The 14,856-nt window shown below is 35.9% G+C and overlaps 1 protein-coding gene and 2 long non-coding RNA genes across 3 annotated transcripts; all 3 read right to left on the reverse strand.

Annotated features, from left to right (window-relative positions):
* Positions 1–1,607: 1,607 nt before the first annotated feature.
* LOC129414118 (uncharacterized) lies at positions 1,608–3,373 on the reverse strand. The gene is made up of 3 exons (XR_008634247.2): positions 3,302–3,373; positions 3,125–3,207; positions 1,608–3,038 (listed from the first exon to the last, which is right to left on the reverse strand). It is a non-coding gene; the product is annotated as an uncharacterized lncRNA (long non-coding RNA).
* A 732-nt stretch (positions 3,374–4,105) lies between these two features.
* LOC141363820 (uncharacterized) lies at positions 4,106–4,835 on the reverse strand. Its single transcript, XR_012369394.1, has 3 exons — positions 4,563–4,835; positions 4,357–4,445; positions 4,106–4,210 (listed from the first exon to the last, which is right to left on the reverse strand). It is a non-coding gene; the product is annotated as an uncharacterized lncRNA (long non-coding RNA).
* A 5,569-nt stretch (positions 4,836–10,404) lies between these two features.
* On the reverse strand, positions 10,405–11,510 carry LOC129413449 (uncharacterized). The gene has a single exon (XM_055167137.2). The coding sequence runs from the start codon at positions 11,392–11,394 to the stop codon at positions 10,414–10,416; it is 981 nt and encodes a 326-aa protein (XP_055023112.2). The 5' UTR covers positions 11,395–11,510; the 3' UTR covers positions 10,405–10,413.
* Between the last annotated feature and the right edge of the window lie 3,346 nt (positions 11,511–14,856).

Below are 14,856 nucleotides of genomic sequence, written 5' to 3' on the forward strand. Positions count from 1 at the left end.
GCTTATGCTGGGAGTGAATGTATTTTATGCAGTGCGCATCCTGTTTTAAAAGTGATGTAGATCACTTTCTTTCAAAGTTGAAACCCTCCCCACATTACAAAAATAGCAATTAACTGTTAAAAGCATTTTTAAGATTCACATGAAAAAAGCAGAATTACTTACTATTTTGTCTATCTCTTGTAGGTGGGTCATGAGTGAAGCTCTGACAAGTTGGATAGCTGCAGATCGACCATTGGCTTGATAACAGTGGTTTATGTGAATACAGTGACACATTTACTTTTAGGACATCATGGCGCGTCTAAAAAAAAACCCAGTAGACACATCACAGAAATTCGAATGGTTTTATTGGGAATTTTATTGGCTCTAATGTAATATGACCCAAAACACACTACAGTGTATTGGTCTTTGTTGATTTCTAATGGTATGTATTGGTTCTATTGGTTTTATGTATTGGTTCTAATGGAATATGGCGCAAAACACACTACAGTGTAGTGGTTTTAATGGTAAAAGCGAATGGTTCCTATTGGTATTTTAATGGAGACCATTAGAATTTTCTGTAATGGTTTTATAGTTTTTTATTCAGCAGGGGAAATTTATAAATAAATCTTTCACCAAGCATTTACCTAATTTACTGGCAAAACTGGTAGCTCCACCCAAATTATACTTAACCTTCTGTCAAATCGTGTTTTACATATATAAGCAAACTCTATAGGCTAATATGTTGTTTCAATGTCTTATCCTTTCACCCATGACCAACAGACCCAACTCTGGTTCGGCCTGATGCTCAACCTTGTACAGTACAGCAGGGGCGTCGCACCCGTGGGGGAAAACACCCACACTTTTTCCAGTAAGAGGGTTCAACACCCACACTTTTTATGCAGTTTTGCAAGAACGCCTTATTAAAGTCACTCCTCCGTTTCTCTGGCCGCTCTGTAGCTGTGTCTGAAACCACTCCCTATCCACTATATAGTGCACTATATCGGGTGTCGGCCATTTTGTAGTGGTGTCCGAAACCTGAGTGAACAACTTCATTCCCTACATTCATTCACTACTTTTTACCCACAATGCACTCTAATTTTGAGGGTACATTCGATGTACACTCGTTCACTCATATTTCCCATGATGCAACGGGAGACGAACGCGTAACTTGAATCAGCCGAAGGATACTGACAGTAAACACCAAACATTTTCTTGTTGTCAGTTATTTTCTACTTTTTGAAAATAAACAAATGAAAAATAATTGCGTTATCTTTTATTTAAAATCTAATACACATTTTTACTAAACAATGAACAGCAGTAAATAAATATTATAAGCAGTTGTTTTGTTCTCTTTATTATCAACTAATACAATAAACATGACAAATGTGAAAAAAAGTAAGAAAGCTTTACCATTTCACAGCACAATCAATAAAGCCACACAGGTGTTTTTGATGAATCTCTGCAACAGCTCTCTGACGCATGATATTTGCGTCAGTGTCCGAAATCGCTCACTCATTTTCATTTGCTTCTTCCCCATATAGTGGACTCAACTGTCATTCCCCATATAGGGAATAGTGAATGAGTGAACGAGGGAACGGTTTCAGACACAGCTCGTGTCTGCTCTGTGCTGCGCTGCCTCCTCTCTCCCTCCCCTCTCAAACATGACGCCGGCTTTGAGTGTTACCGGCTGATGATTGGCTGTTCTGCCTTAAGTCCCGCCTCTCTTGGTGGGTTAGATTGATCGGTCAGCTCGCGCTGAGGAGGCGGAAACTTATGTTTATTTACATCTCTCTTTTTCAGGTAGGCTACTTTGAATGCGTGTTTAAAAAACCTTATTAAACACTTTAATCAACTCTATGCTTTTGAGGTTTTTGAATAAGCTTGATATGTGTTTGGGACTAATGCTAATTGGGTTATTGTTCAGCAGCTGGCTAAATTGACGAGGATAAGGGACAAATTGCAATTGTTAAGCAGTGTATTTATGGGTTTATTGCTAGTGCAATCGATTTGATATTTTGATTAGTTGAATACTTTGTTAATACTACCTGTTGTTTATGATTGTACTTGTTGAGGAGAAAAATGAGAAATTATGACATACTTCTTCAACAGGTAGGTATGTGACAAAAAAATTATAGAAAATTCATATATAATTATAACCATATGATAGATAATAAACACTTTTAAATGTTTTTTAAATGATTAAAATCGGATAATTATTAAGAAAGTTATGTCATTTTTAAATTCGAAAATTAGGGGTCGACCCGTCACACCTGCCTCGCTACCCGTCACACTCCTATGCGCCTGCCAGTCGACCCGTCACACCTGCCTCGCTACCCGTCACACTCTTATGCGCCTGCCTCCCTACCTGCCACACTTCTATGCGCCTGCCAGTCGACCCGTCACACTCTTTCGCGCCTGCCTCGCCATCTGCCACACTTTTACGTGCCTGCCAGTCTACCCGTCACATGTGTCTGTTTTGCTACCCGTCTTTCATATTCAGCATTTGTTGTACCGTACTATTTTAAAACCACACAAAGTATTGTATTGAAGGTTTAAAACATAAAATTCTCTGATGCCTGACAGTCTAGTTATAATATTTGAAAAATCTAATTGAATAGATTTTTTTTTAAATAAAGTAATCGATTAATACAAAATATAATTGTGTGTGTGTGTGTGTGTGTGTGTATAGATAGACTTCAAAGTCATCAGGTTTCCAAACTTTAAAACAAACTTGAAACAACACGTAATACTTACAGCAGTTTTATAGAGTGACAAAAAAGAAGATAAACATTCTGATGTATTAAATTAGAATAAAATAATGTAACTGTCATATTTACAAAAACAAAAATATAAATATGTAAAAATTGTCCATAAACATTACATAGTAGAAAAATAAAACAGAAATAGTGTTCCTGTAAATGTCCACAAGTAAAAATGCACTTTGCCTATTTGGCCATAATATGTATAACCTATTTATGCCCCAGCCTCAACACAGGGCTGGGACAACATCCTTGTTTTTGAAGGTCAAGTAAAACCATTGTGGATCACACGGCCCCAGCCTATTAATGACAAAGAGGACACTTGAATAAGCTTTTTAGAAATGTGTTATTTAAAAATAAATAACAAAATCAAAAGGTGGACTTACTCCAAATAAGTATTTGACTGTAAAGCCATTTCAGCCTGGTACCTGTGAAAGCCCTCAGTTTTGTGTAGAATCTTGAGGGTTATCTTGTAAATATAAAGGACACACTTTTAAATAGTACCAGTAAATATAAAATAAGAAATTCAATCCCAATCTTTATCTGCAATTTATTATATTTACCAAGATCTCTTCATCATCTAATAAACAGTGAACCCATAGGCCCTCCTTCAGAAGAGTCAGTGTTCTGTAAAAAAGAAAAATGTGACATTAAAAACTAGCATTGGTTCATGTTGGGTTATGGTTAGTTAGTTTTTCATATATTCACTTTTGTACTTACTTGCTAAAGGTATACACATGATTTGTGTCACAGCCACAGCTGAATGGTGTTTCGTCTGTGACCATTTCTAGGCTGATGCCAGCACAGTCTACATGTAGCCAATTTTGGCATTGGTCACACTGAATCCAGTTCAGTGTTTGGATATGTGGATGCATTTTTCTAAGGACAAAAATTGATTAAACAAACAGTGTAACAGAATCTCACAACATAGAAAAAAATGGATAGTTTAAACTTACTTGGAATGAAATTTTTGAAAAAGGAACACTCTAGCTTCCTGAGCCATACAGTTGTTCTGTGCCACACTCTTTGTTGCTTCAACGGCCTTGGATGGAGAGTTCTTACAATTATTTCATACATCCTTTAATCTGTGCATCATGTTGTGTTACTTTGTGCATCAAACACACTTTAAAAGAACTTGTGTCTCCATTTATTACCTCAGATTGTGTATTTTTACCATGCATGAGGCATGATAAAGCCGAAGATGTCTCAGTTGTCCAGGGTGTAGCATTTCATGACTCATTTGAATATTTTTGGCTTCCATCTCCGCTACCTATTTTAATAATAATTTTAGAAAATTATTTATTTATAACACATTTTAAGAATATGACTAAATGCAACAAGCAAGATATATACAACATTGCTAACTCACTGTGCAAACAAAAACACCACAATTGCTTCCATCATCCCTATGCCATTGGTGTGGATAGGATGTAGTCCAGCCATTCAAGGAGCCAAGATTTCTAAATGCATTTCTAAAAACACAAACATACAATTAAAATATAATAAAATACAAACATACAATTAAAATATAATATTTATTAATTAAACATAATTTATTGACTATAATTTATACATTAATGGGCAATACTGAGAAATGTATATTACATAAAAGTATCACCTTAGAATTTGCATGTCTGGCTTTGAAATGGTAAGGTTATGACTACTGTTGTCATACACCCAAATTTCTTTCTTCGGGATGTCAAATACCTAAAATAACATTAATAGTAATATATTTTATAGAGCAGAAAAAATATTTCCTGTGATTTCTATCAAAATACAAAATAGATCAGTAATTAAAATTGAGCAAAATATTGTGGTACTAACCCAAAGAATGAAATGACAGCCTTTCTCTGGGTTTCTATCAGCTCCAATAATCCTAGGTAACAGTATTTTTTATGTCTCTGAAGCATTCTAAAATAAGGAAACAAAAAAACCTTCAATTTTGGAATGTGACATTTTATTACTTTGATTATTATCTACTATTAGATTATCTTGATGCACAGGGAGGATTATTATACATTTTAAAATACCTCAAGATCGCTCAAATGTTCATCCAACACCATTTGATATTCGTTCCAGTCTCTGAACCACATAATAAATGTGTCAGTGTTCAAAGCCACCACCTAAAAAAGCAAAAATTCACACCATTACAAGAGTAATACATGATGTTGTCTTTATATACCAAAGTCTAAATGTTACAGAAAAGTCAGAAGTTGAACATTGCTTACATCCTTGTTCTCTTGACCTAGTTGTGCTATTCTGCAATTTACAGCCTGTAAAGCAAAATAAAATAGTATTTGTAAAGCTGTACACTCATTCATTTCGATGCATTTTAGTATAAAGAAATTCAGTAACACTATAACAAATACTTTTAAACATTTAATGCTTACATTGTCAGTTAGCCAAGGCGTTGCTGTGCTGCTGTCGTTCAACAGATGAGGGGGAAGGACAGATTTCACATCTTTCACATACAAAATGGCATATGGAGAAATTCTGGAGATTATATCCCGGTCGTCCCTTGGTGAAGCATACAGTTTAAAGATTGCCTCCTAATATTTTTTAGAGAAAAGTTGAATGAAAAGTTAATTAATACTTGAATTAATATATGTTGGCACTACTGTTACACTACTTCAGCATGTTGATGGTATTAAGTGGTGTGAAGTTACCTTATGTGTATGGTCAATTTTAAACATGGACACAGAAAAATTTCTCCCTTCCTCAGGTGCGCTGTCCACTTCAGCTGGGGCCTGTGTTTCAACTGGTTGTGAATGTTTTTCTGTAGTCCTGTATGTAGTTTCTGTGTAACCAGAGAGTTTCTTTACACCACATATTACAAAACAACTATATTTACTAAAAAAACATAAATTAGTATGTAATGTTCAAATTCTTACCCTTCTGTCCAAACACCAATTTGCCATGTAATCCAATGTGGATCTCCGCTGCTGCCCGCTTCTGCATTTCTTTCAAAAATTTTTTTTTCATTGTGAAGATGAAAGTACAGACGTAATGAGAACATGAAATGTGTGTCTTTCATTTGACACAGTGAGTAACGGCTGGAGGAAAGTTCTCTATTAACTTGTTCTGCTTCCGACAAGTTAATTAGAGCAGCAAGTTCAGGGATCAGTTTTAGACTCCGTAATCTCTCTTCTGGTCGTTTCTGATTCTTTTGATGGAACCTATCTTAGAACGCATAGCGTTCTGAAGAACCAGTCTCAGGGTGTGGATAAGAAAAAGTGTCCATTGCCTTGGAGTCTGGAGTCTTTTCTTTAGCTTGATATTGTTGACCCAGTCAGGATTGACATGCAACTTCCCTGCTGCTGCTATGTTTTCTTCTGTTGGTGGGCATATCCTTCCATCATTTGGCTGGAAAAATCTTTGCTGTGTACGGTTGTTTACATGTCTGGCAACACGTCCAGCAATGTCACAAACATACACAGTAGGGGGGTGTTTAAAACTCAGGAGTGCATCCCCGTGGTCCCGAGCTGACTCTTGCCACCATAAAGGTGATGCATAATAAACTACTCCGTGGGTACATCCCATGTGTAGCACTCCAGCTGAGTAGAAACAAATATAATACATTAATTTATGAAACTGAGCTGGAGATTGTATACAATAAGTGTATGTAACAACTCAATCTAAATACAAAATATACAAAGCATAATTGGAACATACAGTAGGATATACAGTAGGTCTCTTGTGAACAATATAGTGTGCAAAAGTATTAGGCCACCATGTCACCCTTTTGTTGTTTTATCAACTATATAATGACCATAATTATTTCTCAGTCTTTATTAGTATACACCCTAAAAACACTGGGTATTTGTATGTAGTGTTTTCTCATTTAAAGAGGGCTAACTCAAAATACTTTCTTTTTTAATAAAGATATGGATAATAAGCAATACTTTGCTTAAACAACATAGTGATGGCTTTTGCAAAGTATTATACATGGCATAAAATAATAAAACTCATCTTACCTCCAGCTTTTTTGAGTTTCACAAACATCTTGGGGTAGACATCCTTATAAAGAAGAAGCTCCTCAAGCCTATTTATTATGTCAGCGATAGATCCACTTGCTGACACTCCAAGATAACTACAGGCTTTTGTCAGATCTTCCTTTTTAGGCTGATAAAAACATGTTGGTGGATTAATAACTAGCAATATGTTACCTTTTACAGTAAATGTTAGGTAAGAAATCTAACTATACCTTTTTTGAATCTAACACTTGCAAGATGTGGTCCTCATCTATGAGTTTTTCGGAACGGATTGTTGGGTCGCACACCCTGTCACTGCGACACAATCCTTTGAAAACTTCTGTTTTTGGTAGGGTATCAGTGGTTCGTGTATATTGCCCCATCCATGGACCAAATCCAGAATATGATAGGTTGCTCCTGAATGGATTGCTGGATGCATCTAATGTATAGCATTTTACAGTTTTTTTCAATTGTTTACACGCAATTTTGAAAACTGGGTTCTTTTTATCAAAATATAATCACAGTTATCCAAACACCACACTCAATTTGCATAATTCCTAGATTGTTTGCAAAATGACACGTTTAAGTCAAAACATACACACTTCAGTCAAAACATATACACATATTTGTGAAAATGCTATTAGTTTTCATTTCAACCAACACAGTCCTCAATGATCAGACACTATTGCAGCCAGTTTCACACTGCTGTGATAAATAAAAAACACATTTGTAAAAAAATAATTTTAGGAGATAGCATGTGCTAGATTTTTGTCCAGACATTGTTATGTAAGGGATAATTTAGATTAAAAAATTGTGACAAACCCACAACAATCTTCATGATTAGTTTGAGATAAGGGGAGAATGTACACAAATAGGCCTACTATAAACTTAACAAGCACTGCACAACACTGATGCTGCAGAATGAATATTTCATTTATTTATTTCAATACTTACAGTATTTCTTACGATTGTCAGTTATAGTAATCAACCAACAATGAAATCATTGAAACAAATAACATCTGTAGACAAATACAAAATAATGCATGAAGTACATACACTTTGACTCTGAAGAAAAACTTCTGTAAAAGAAACAAGTATACTGTAACTATTCATCATCTCTCCGTCTGGCTGCATCAGGCCATAAGATTTCATCCACATCACAGGCTATGTCTTCATTGGCAAGGCACCGTTGGAGGAATCGCCTCATGTGACGAATCCACCCCTGCACAGAAGCTGCTTCGATATGATCACAGGCCTCCTCCATGGCCTGAATGAGGGACACACGGTCATAGGGCCACATGTCATATACCTTCCACCACCATGCTCTTTTATTGGATTCAGGAAGGGGGAGTATGGGGGAAGGTATAAGACTTCAAATTCAGGGTGCTCATGGAACCAATTCTGGACCAGAGCAGCCCGATGGAATAAGACATTGTCCCAAATGACAATGTACCTCATCTGGTCCACTTGGTTTAATGCTGTGACAATCTTGTGCAATCTGTCAAGAAATGCAAGTATTAGATTGCATTATAGGATCCCATATTTGCATGGTGGTGAAGGACCCCTTTTTGTGTAATAGCAGCGCAAAGAGTGATGTTACCCCTCGCTTCCCTGGCACATTGGGGATTGCTCTGTGTCCAATTACATTTCTTTCTCTTCTTCTTTTTCTTTTTCTTCTATTCTTTCCATGTTTATTAAAGTTGCCTTTTATAGCACACCTGAGTTCTGTGTTTTCAAATTAGCACATGTGTGCTTCCACACTTGGTGGATGTGACTATCCAATTCATTCAATAGTGTGGTAATTGGCAATCCAGGGCTTTGTAATGACAAGGAAGTAACCTCACAAACGTTACCTGTGTATAAGGTGTGAAAATGTGTGTAAAGTTTTACAAATCACTGTGTGTAATGTTTTGCAAAAAGGGTGAAGCAAACATTGTGTGTTATGTTGTGCAAATCTGTGGAGGTGTTTTGCTCATTGGAGTAGAATTTTGCAAATTGTGTGGAAATTTATATTTTAGTGTGTAAACAATTGTAAAAAACTGTAATTAGGATTGTCATACATATAAACTAGAAGTACATAAATACATGAATTGTAAAATTTTACAAACACTTAAAATAATTATATGAAGTAAATATATTAATCTTAATTTACTATTTTAATTAAAACAAATATTAAAGCCATTATTCAAATGAAATTGTTATACAGTATATGTTGCTTACCATCACAGAATCCAGTGGCAATAATCTCCTTATCCAGGTTCTCCCACCTCGCTGTCACATTAATCTCAGTTTCCTGAGAAGTTATGTTATGACTCTCTGGGCGTCTTAACAGATGAACTAATTTTTGTATTGAAAAGGTATACATTAATTGGTGCCACTAAAAAGGTAAACATGGGATTAAAATAATGTTTTGGGGAATATTGATATGTAACACTAACCTGGCAAATCAAAGGCAATTTTCCAGTTTGTGTCAGCAACTACAACCGATGGGTGGTGTCCACAGCGTAAACAGAAATACCTGTAGCTGTACTTCCTGAGGGCGCAAAAGTGGTAGAATGCTTTTCTCAGGGAGTTGTGTGGCAGTGTGCTTCCAGAATGGGACTCCACTGTGCGCAACATTCGTCCAACAGCAATGTGATTCTAAAAAAAATGATGTCCATATTTTGTTAATATTCTATAAGCTGTTCATTTTGTAAAAAATAAATGTAAAACATTTACAATCAGTTTTATATACTTACAGAAATACCCGTTGTCAGAAATGAACAGAGTGGTATTGAAGGGATAGTTCGGCCAAAAACGATATTAAACCCATGATTTACTCACCCCCAAGCTGTCCGAGTTGCATATGTCCATCGTTTTTCAGACAAACACATTTTCGGATATTTTAGAAAATATTTTAGATCTTTCTGTTCATTAAATGTAATGTTACGGGGTCCAGCAATAGTCCACGACCTTCAAGTCCAAAAAAGTGCGTCCATCCTTCACAAATTAAATCCAAACGGCTCCAGGATGATAAACAAAGGTCTTCTGTGGGTAATCCGTGCGGTGTTGTTGTAGAAATATCCATATTTAAAATGTTATTAACTTTATAAACTAGCTTCCGGTAGCGCCGCCATTTTGGAATGATGCGCATTCAGGATGAGAGCTTACGCAGCGTACAGAGTTTCTCTGCTGCTGCTCTGTGCCCCCGCCCTCTGAATTTGTCATACGTCACTAAGAAAAGTGCGTACACTACGCTAATCCTCTCTCCTGAGTCTAGGATGGCGGCGCTACCGGAAGCTAGTTTATAAAGTTAATAACATTTTAAATATGGATATTTCTACAACAACACCGCACGGATTACCCACAGAAGACCTTTGTTTATCATCCTGGAGCCGTTTGGATTTAATTTGTGAAGGATGGACGCACTTTTTTGGACTTGAAGGTCGTGGACTATTGCTGGACCCCGCAACATTACATTTAATGAACAGAAATATCTAAAATATTTTCTAAAATATCCGAAAATGTGTTTGTCTGAAAAACGATGGACATATGCAACTCGGACAGCTTGGGGGTGAGTAAATCATGGGTTTGATGTCGTTTTTGGCCGAACTATCCCTTTGAAAGAAAGACTCTGTCATTATAATTATGAAAGCCAGAATTGTAGTCCTGAAAACGAACTACATATCTGCAAACTGGGCACTCTTTTCCATAAACAGAAATACCTAGATGAAAATACAACAACAGAATAACATATTAGAACATATTATTAGTATTATTAGTTTATCCAAATTACTTGTGTGTAACAACTGTGTGTAAGTCTTCATCCTACCTTTATTCTGTGAAAATATTCCATAAATTGTTGCATGTGTTGTTATAAGGAATACATTTTCAAGATCAGGAGGACAGGGTCCAGGACAGTAAGGACAAGTAAGCTCTGCTGGCTCAAACTTATCTGGAATGGGCATCTCGGTTTTGGTTAATTCCAGTGGCAGTTCCTCTGGAATTCTCTTGGAATTCCACAAGTAGTTTGTCATGGCGATCACGCTACTTTGCGTATATTCCAGATGATGTTCTGTACCCACATTTCCACTAATGCTCTCCTCAATATCCTCAAAGTCCTCTCCCATAGCATTTTTGACCAAATGACGGCGCTCCTGGAAAAGCCACCACATAGATATGCATCGATGGACACAGCTACTTCTGATTTTTGCAACTACGCACTGGCAGTGCCATTTTCCGAGTTTAGTGTCAAATGTTGAAATTGTCCTTCCAAATCTGCACCAGTTGTCTTTCTCACCAGTGAACACTGAGAAGTATATGTATCTTTCAGAGAGACCGTGTTTCCCCAAAAAAATTGGAAGCAAACAGTCTACTTCTTCCGATTGAGCACGCTGGAACAATGAAATACATTCTTCTCTCCTAGAACTAGAAACAATTCCTTTGTCCACCACCTCATTTATTGATTCATTGCATAGCACAGCTGGTGTAATATATGGAAGTGAATTTCTTGTCCTCTCAAGATGAAGGCACTCTTTTCCAGGGTCTCCACCTTGGGCAGCTATGTTCATGAAGTCCCTGCATTCCTCCACTTCACAGTCATACTTTCGTTCTGGTATACACTTCTGAGTATGTATGGGAAGTCTCACACCATGAGAATTTTTTGTCGTAATGTACAGACCATTTTTTGGGTCAATACACCACATTGGTTCTTGTCCAGCATGCTGCTCTCTTTCATGTCTTCTGAAGTTTGAAGTGGTGGTAAAGTGAATCCCACATTTATGGCACAATATCTTTCCATCTTTATCCAGGTCAACTTCGACAGTCAGCTCATGAGATTCTGCCACATCTGAGACACTTTTTAATATTAATATGGGGTGGTTTCCTGGACAGGGATTAGACTAATCCTAGACTAAAATAAATGTAAGAGCTGTCCAAATTGAAAACAACTTGCACTAACATATAATAAAATACATCAGTGCCCTTTGTTTTGCCTCAAACTGCACACAAGTAATGTCTTAAATAAGGCATGTTTGTTAAAACTACTTAGATTTCCTTAATAAACTAAGGCCTAGTCCTGGTTTAAGATAATCCCCGTCCAGGAAACCACCATGTAATTAATACATTTTTTATCTCTACATTAGTAGAGTTAAAACTTTCAATGTACTTACCAGGTTTTGATGTAACCTTCAAACCTGTCATTGCAAAAAATAAAAAGAGAATGGTGCATGTAAAAATACTGATGAAGTTATAAAATAATCAGAAACAAGAAAAGTACATTTTACAATTTCCTACCATGCTTTTGTAAGTGGGGTTTGAAATCTGCTGATCTATTTAATATTTTGCCACACTTAGGGCAATGCCAGTGACTTCTTTTACCACACTTTCGATCAGGGCAGTAGCATGGTATGGTAAACTTGCCTATAATGAAAATTTTTGCAGATTTAATTATAATAATACATTTAGTTTAAATGTATTTTTGAGAAATTTAATCAAGAGTTTAAAGAGATATTTACTTGTGCCACCATCTTCAAAGTGTACAGCAAATCTCAGATGCCGAAATGAAAAATGATCTTCTGAGGCTGCCACTGATGTAGAGCAGTAACAACAGTCATGATCACCTCCAAGTTCAAAAAACTCCTCTTTGCTGAGAAACTGAAACCTTCTTTTGTTAAATATATAACATAGAGAGTCAAAATATTAGTAATATTAAGAGGTTTTAATGCCCACAAAAGCAGAATTCAATTTTCCTTTACTAAAAAAAATACAGTACACTGTACACAAAAAATATGCTGGATTTACTAAAAAAATAAATTTAAATATAGTAAATCAACTTTGCATCTACTTTTATAATTTTACATGCAATTTTAAGCAATTTGAGCTTTATTTTTCTTAGCAATTGCTTAAAATTCTATGTGAAACTTAGTGGATGCTAAATTATGCTAAAATCCAGCTTATATTTTTAAGTGATTACACATTGATAGTTTTTTGTCCAAACCTCTAACACAGGTTCCTCTAAAGCAACCTTATATGTTGAAGCTTTCTTTATTGTTTGGATATAAATTAAAATTTTGGATATATTTATCTGTTTTTATTTTTACATGTGTGAATTATCATGTTAGGCTGTAATAGTAGCATCTACTGGTATATTAAACATCATCAGCACTGGCTCTGTTGGTACAATTAAAGCGTAACTAAACCCCTGGTCAGAGCCTGACTCCACCCACTGGCAATATTTGAACGATGCAAGAAAAGTGGGCAGATCCCAAGGAGATAGCGGGGACGAACTAAGTGTGAGGCGAGATTGTAACAAGGGCGTGGTGATCTTTAACCTGCTTACGTCACGAGTCATTTTTTGGACCCAACATCCAATAGGAAAATTCATTTGCAGTAGCCACCGTTCAACCTGAAGAGGGCAGCACTCAGACGTTTTTACACCATTTATTGTAGTATTGAAACACTTTATATCCAAATGTCAAAAAAAAAAACTGATAAAGCCCCATTCTTACAGATCATTAACTAAACAAGTTTTTTTTAGGGTTTAGTTACGCTTTAACCACGCAACAACTCCTTGGCATTTTGACTTACAGACACCAATACTAGCCTACAACGGCACGTCTCTTCTATCTGCCTTCTATCTGATCACGTCGCCGAGAAATCCATGCTATAGCAAATTGCATGTTGTTTTGTGTACTTGTTTACAAGAACCACGATTGTCAATTTTTCTAGTAGGCTATAGGCAAAATGCATTTCTAACCCAGTAGTCGTTCGCTTAAAAACCTAATCATCGCTGCTCAACTTCGGTCTCACAATTACCAATTCTTAGTCACACAAAAGGAATAAAACGCCAATTAAGCATATTTAAATACAGGCATAGGCTACTGTGTTCAAAATTGTATGAAGTCAACCAAAGTTTTCAAAATAATACTAATATATTACTTTCTTACCTTCCATAGTTGAGGTGTAAAAGAACTGTCAACGTATTTCTGTTAAACAAAAAGTTATTTTAAATCCTCTTTGTAAATAGTTTTTTTTTAAATCAATGTAACGTTGATATACAACAAACAATGTTTAAAATATTAATAAATCAGACTTAAAAATACGGTTAAGCCAAACAAGTGCACTTACTTCGATGATGATAGATTGGTATAATCCACTGTCGTTGTCTTGCGGTGTTCACACTTTGACATCTTTGTTCGACCAATCAAATCATTCGGTTTAGCTATACTCCAATCAAATACCTAGCTTTAAAGGCAAACTAAAGATAACTTATGGTTACCATGCAAAAGGGCGGGGGTCCCTGATGGCCTGTGATGTCTTTGCGCTATCTATGGGGGTTGGAGCCATATAGTGCATCATTTTTTTATATCTACTTTTAGTAAGTTTCACGTGGAATTTTAAGCAATTGCTTAAAATTGCATTTAAAAAAAATAATAAATTTTATTTTTTCAGTGAAGGATGCTCCACAGAAAAGTATCTCCGGTCATTACTACACTATTCCACATTATTACACAGCACTATTAGTGCTTGTGATCTTTTACAGCAACGATTAGGAATAGGTTTTTTGTATGGCAAGCAGTTGGCATCTGTATTGTAAAGAGTTATTTGTATTTTTTTTTTTTTTAAACATTCTCTTTATTGGTTTTTTTGCATTGGCACAAAGAAAAATTTCAACAATATTCACTTTGCAGATACAGTATACAATACTGTTCTTTCATATGTAAGTAAATTATATTTGAGTACAGGTGATAATATAGAGGAAAAAGAAAGAGAGAAGGGAAGAGAGAAAAAAAAAAAAAAAAAAAAAAAAAAGAAGGGGGGGATCATGGGATCAGGGATCAATTATTGCGGTCTTATTAAAGTAATTAATAAATGGTTCCCATACTGCAAAAAAGTTATCAGTCTTGTTTTTTATAGAAAATCTAATCTTTTCGAGCTGAAGGTGGTACATAATATCTTTAACCAGGACAGAGCAACGAGGTGGTTTTTTCTGTTTCCTATTAAGCAAAATCAGTCTGCGTGCTAGGAGTGGAATAACTCCAAGCACAATACACTGACTTTTAGAGAGCTCCATACTGTCACTACTAGTACCAAAGATAGCCAGAATCGGGTCTGGGTCTATCGGTCTTTCCAACACCTTTGATAGCAATTGAAAAACCGAAATCCAA

The sequence above is a fragment of the Misgurnus anguillicaudatus genome, chromosome 5 (assembly GCF_027580225.2).
Source record: "Misgurnus anguillicaudatus chromosome 5, ASM2758022v2, whole genome shotgun sequence".
In the NCBI taxonomy this organism is placed as follows: Eukaryota; Metazoa; Chordata; class Actinopteri; order Cypriniformes; family Cobitidae; genus Misgurnus; species Misgurnus anguillicaudatus.

Excerpts from the sequence above, each read along its gene's own strand:
- LOC129413449 (XM_055167137.2), bottom strand. The coding sequence starts at position 11,394 with ATGTGGTGTATTGACCCAAAAAATGGTCTGTACATTACGACAAAAAAT.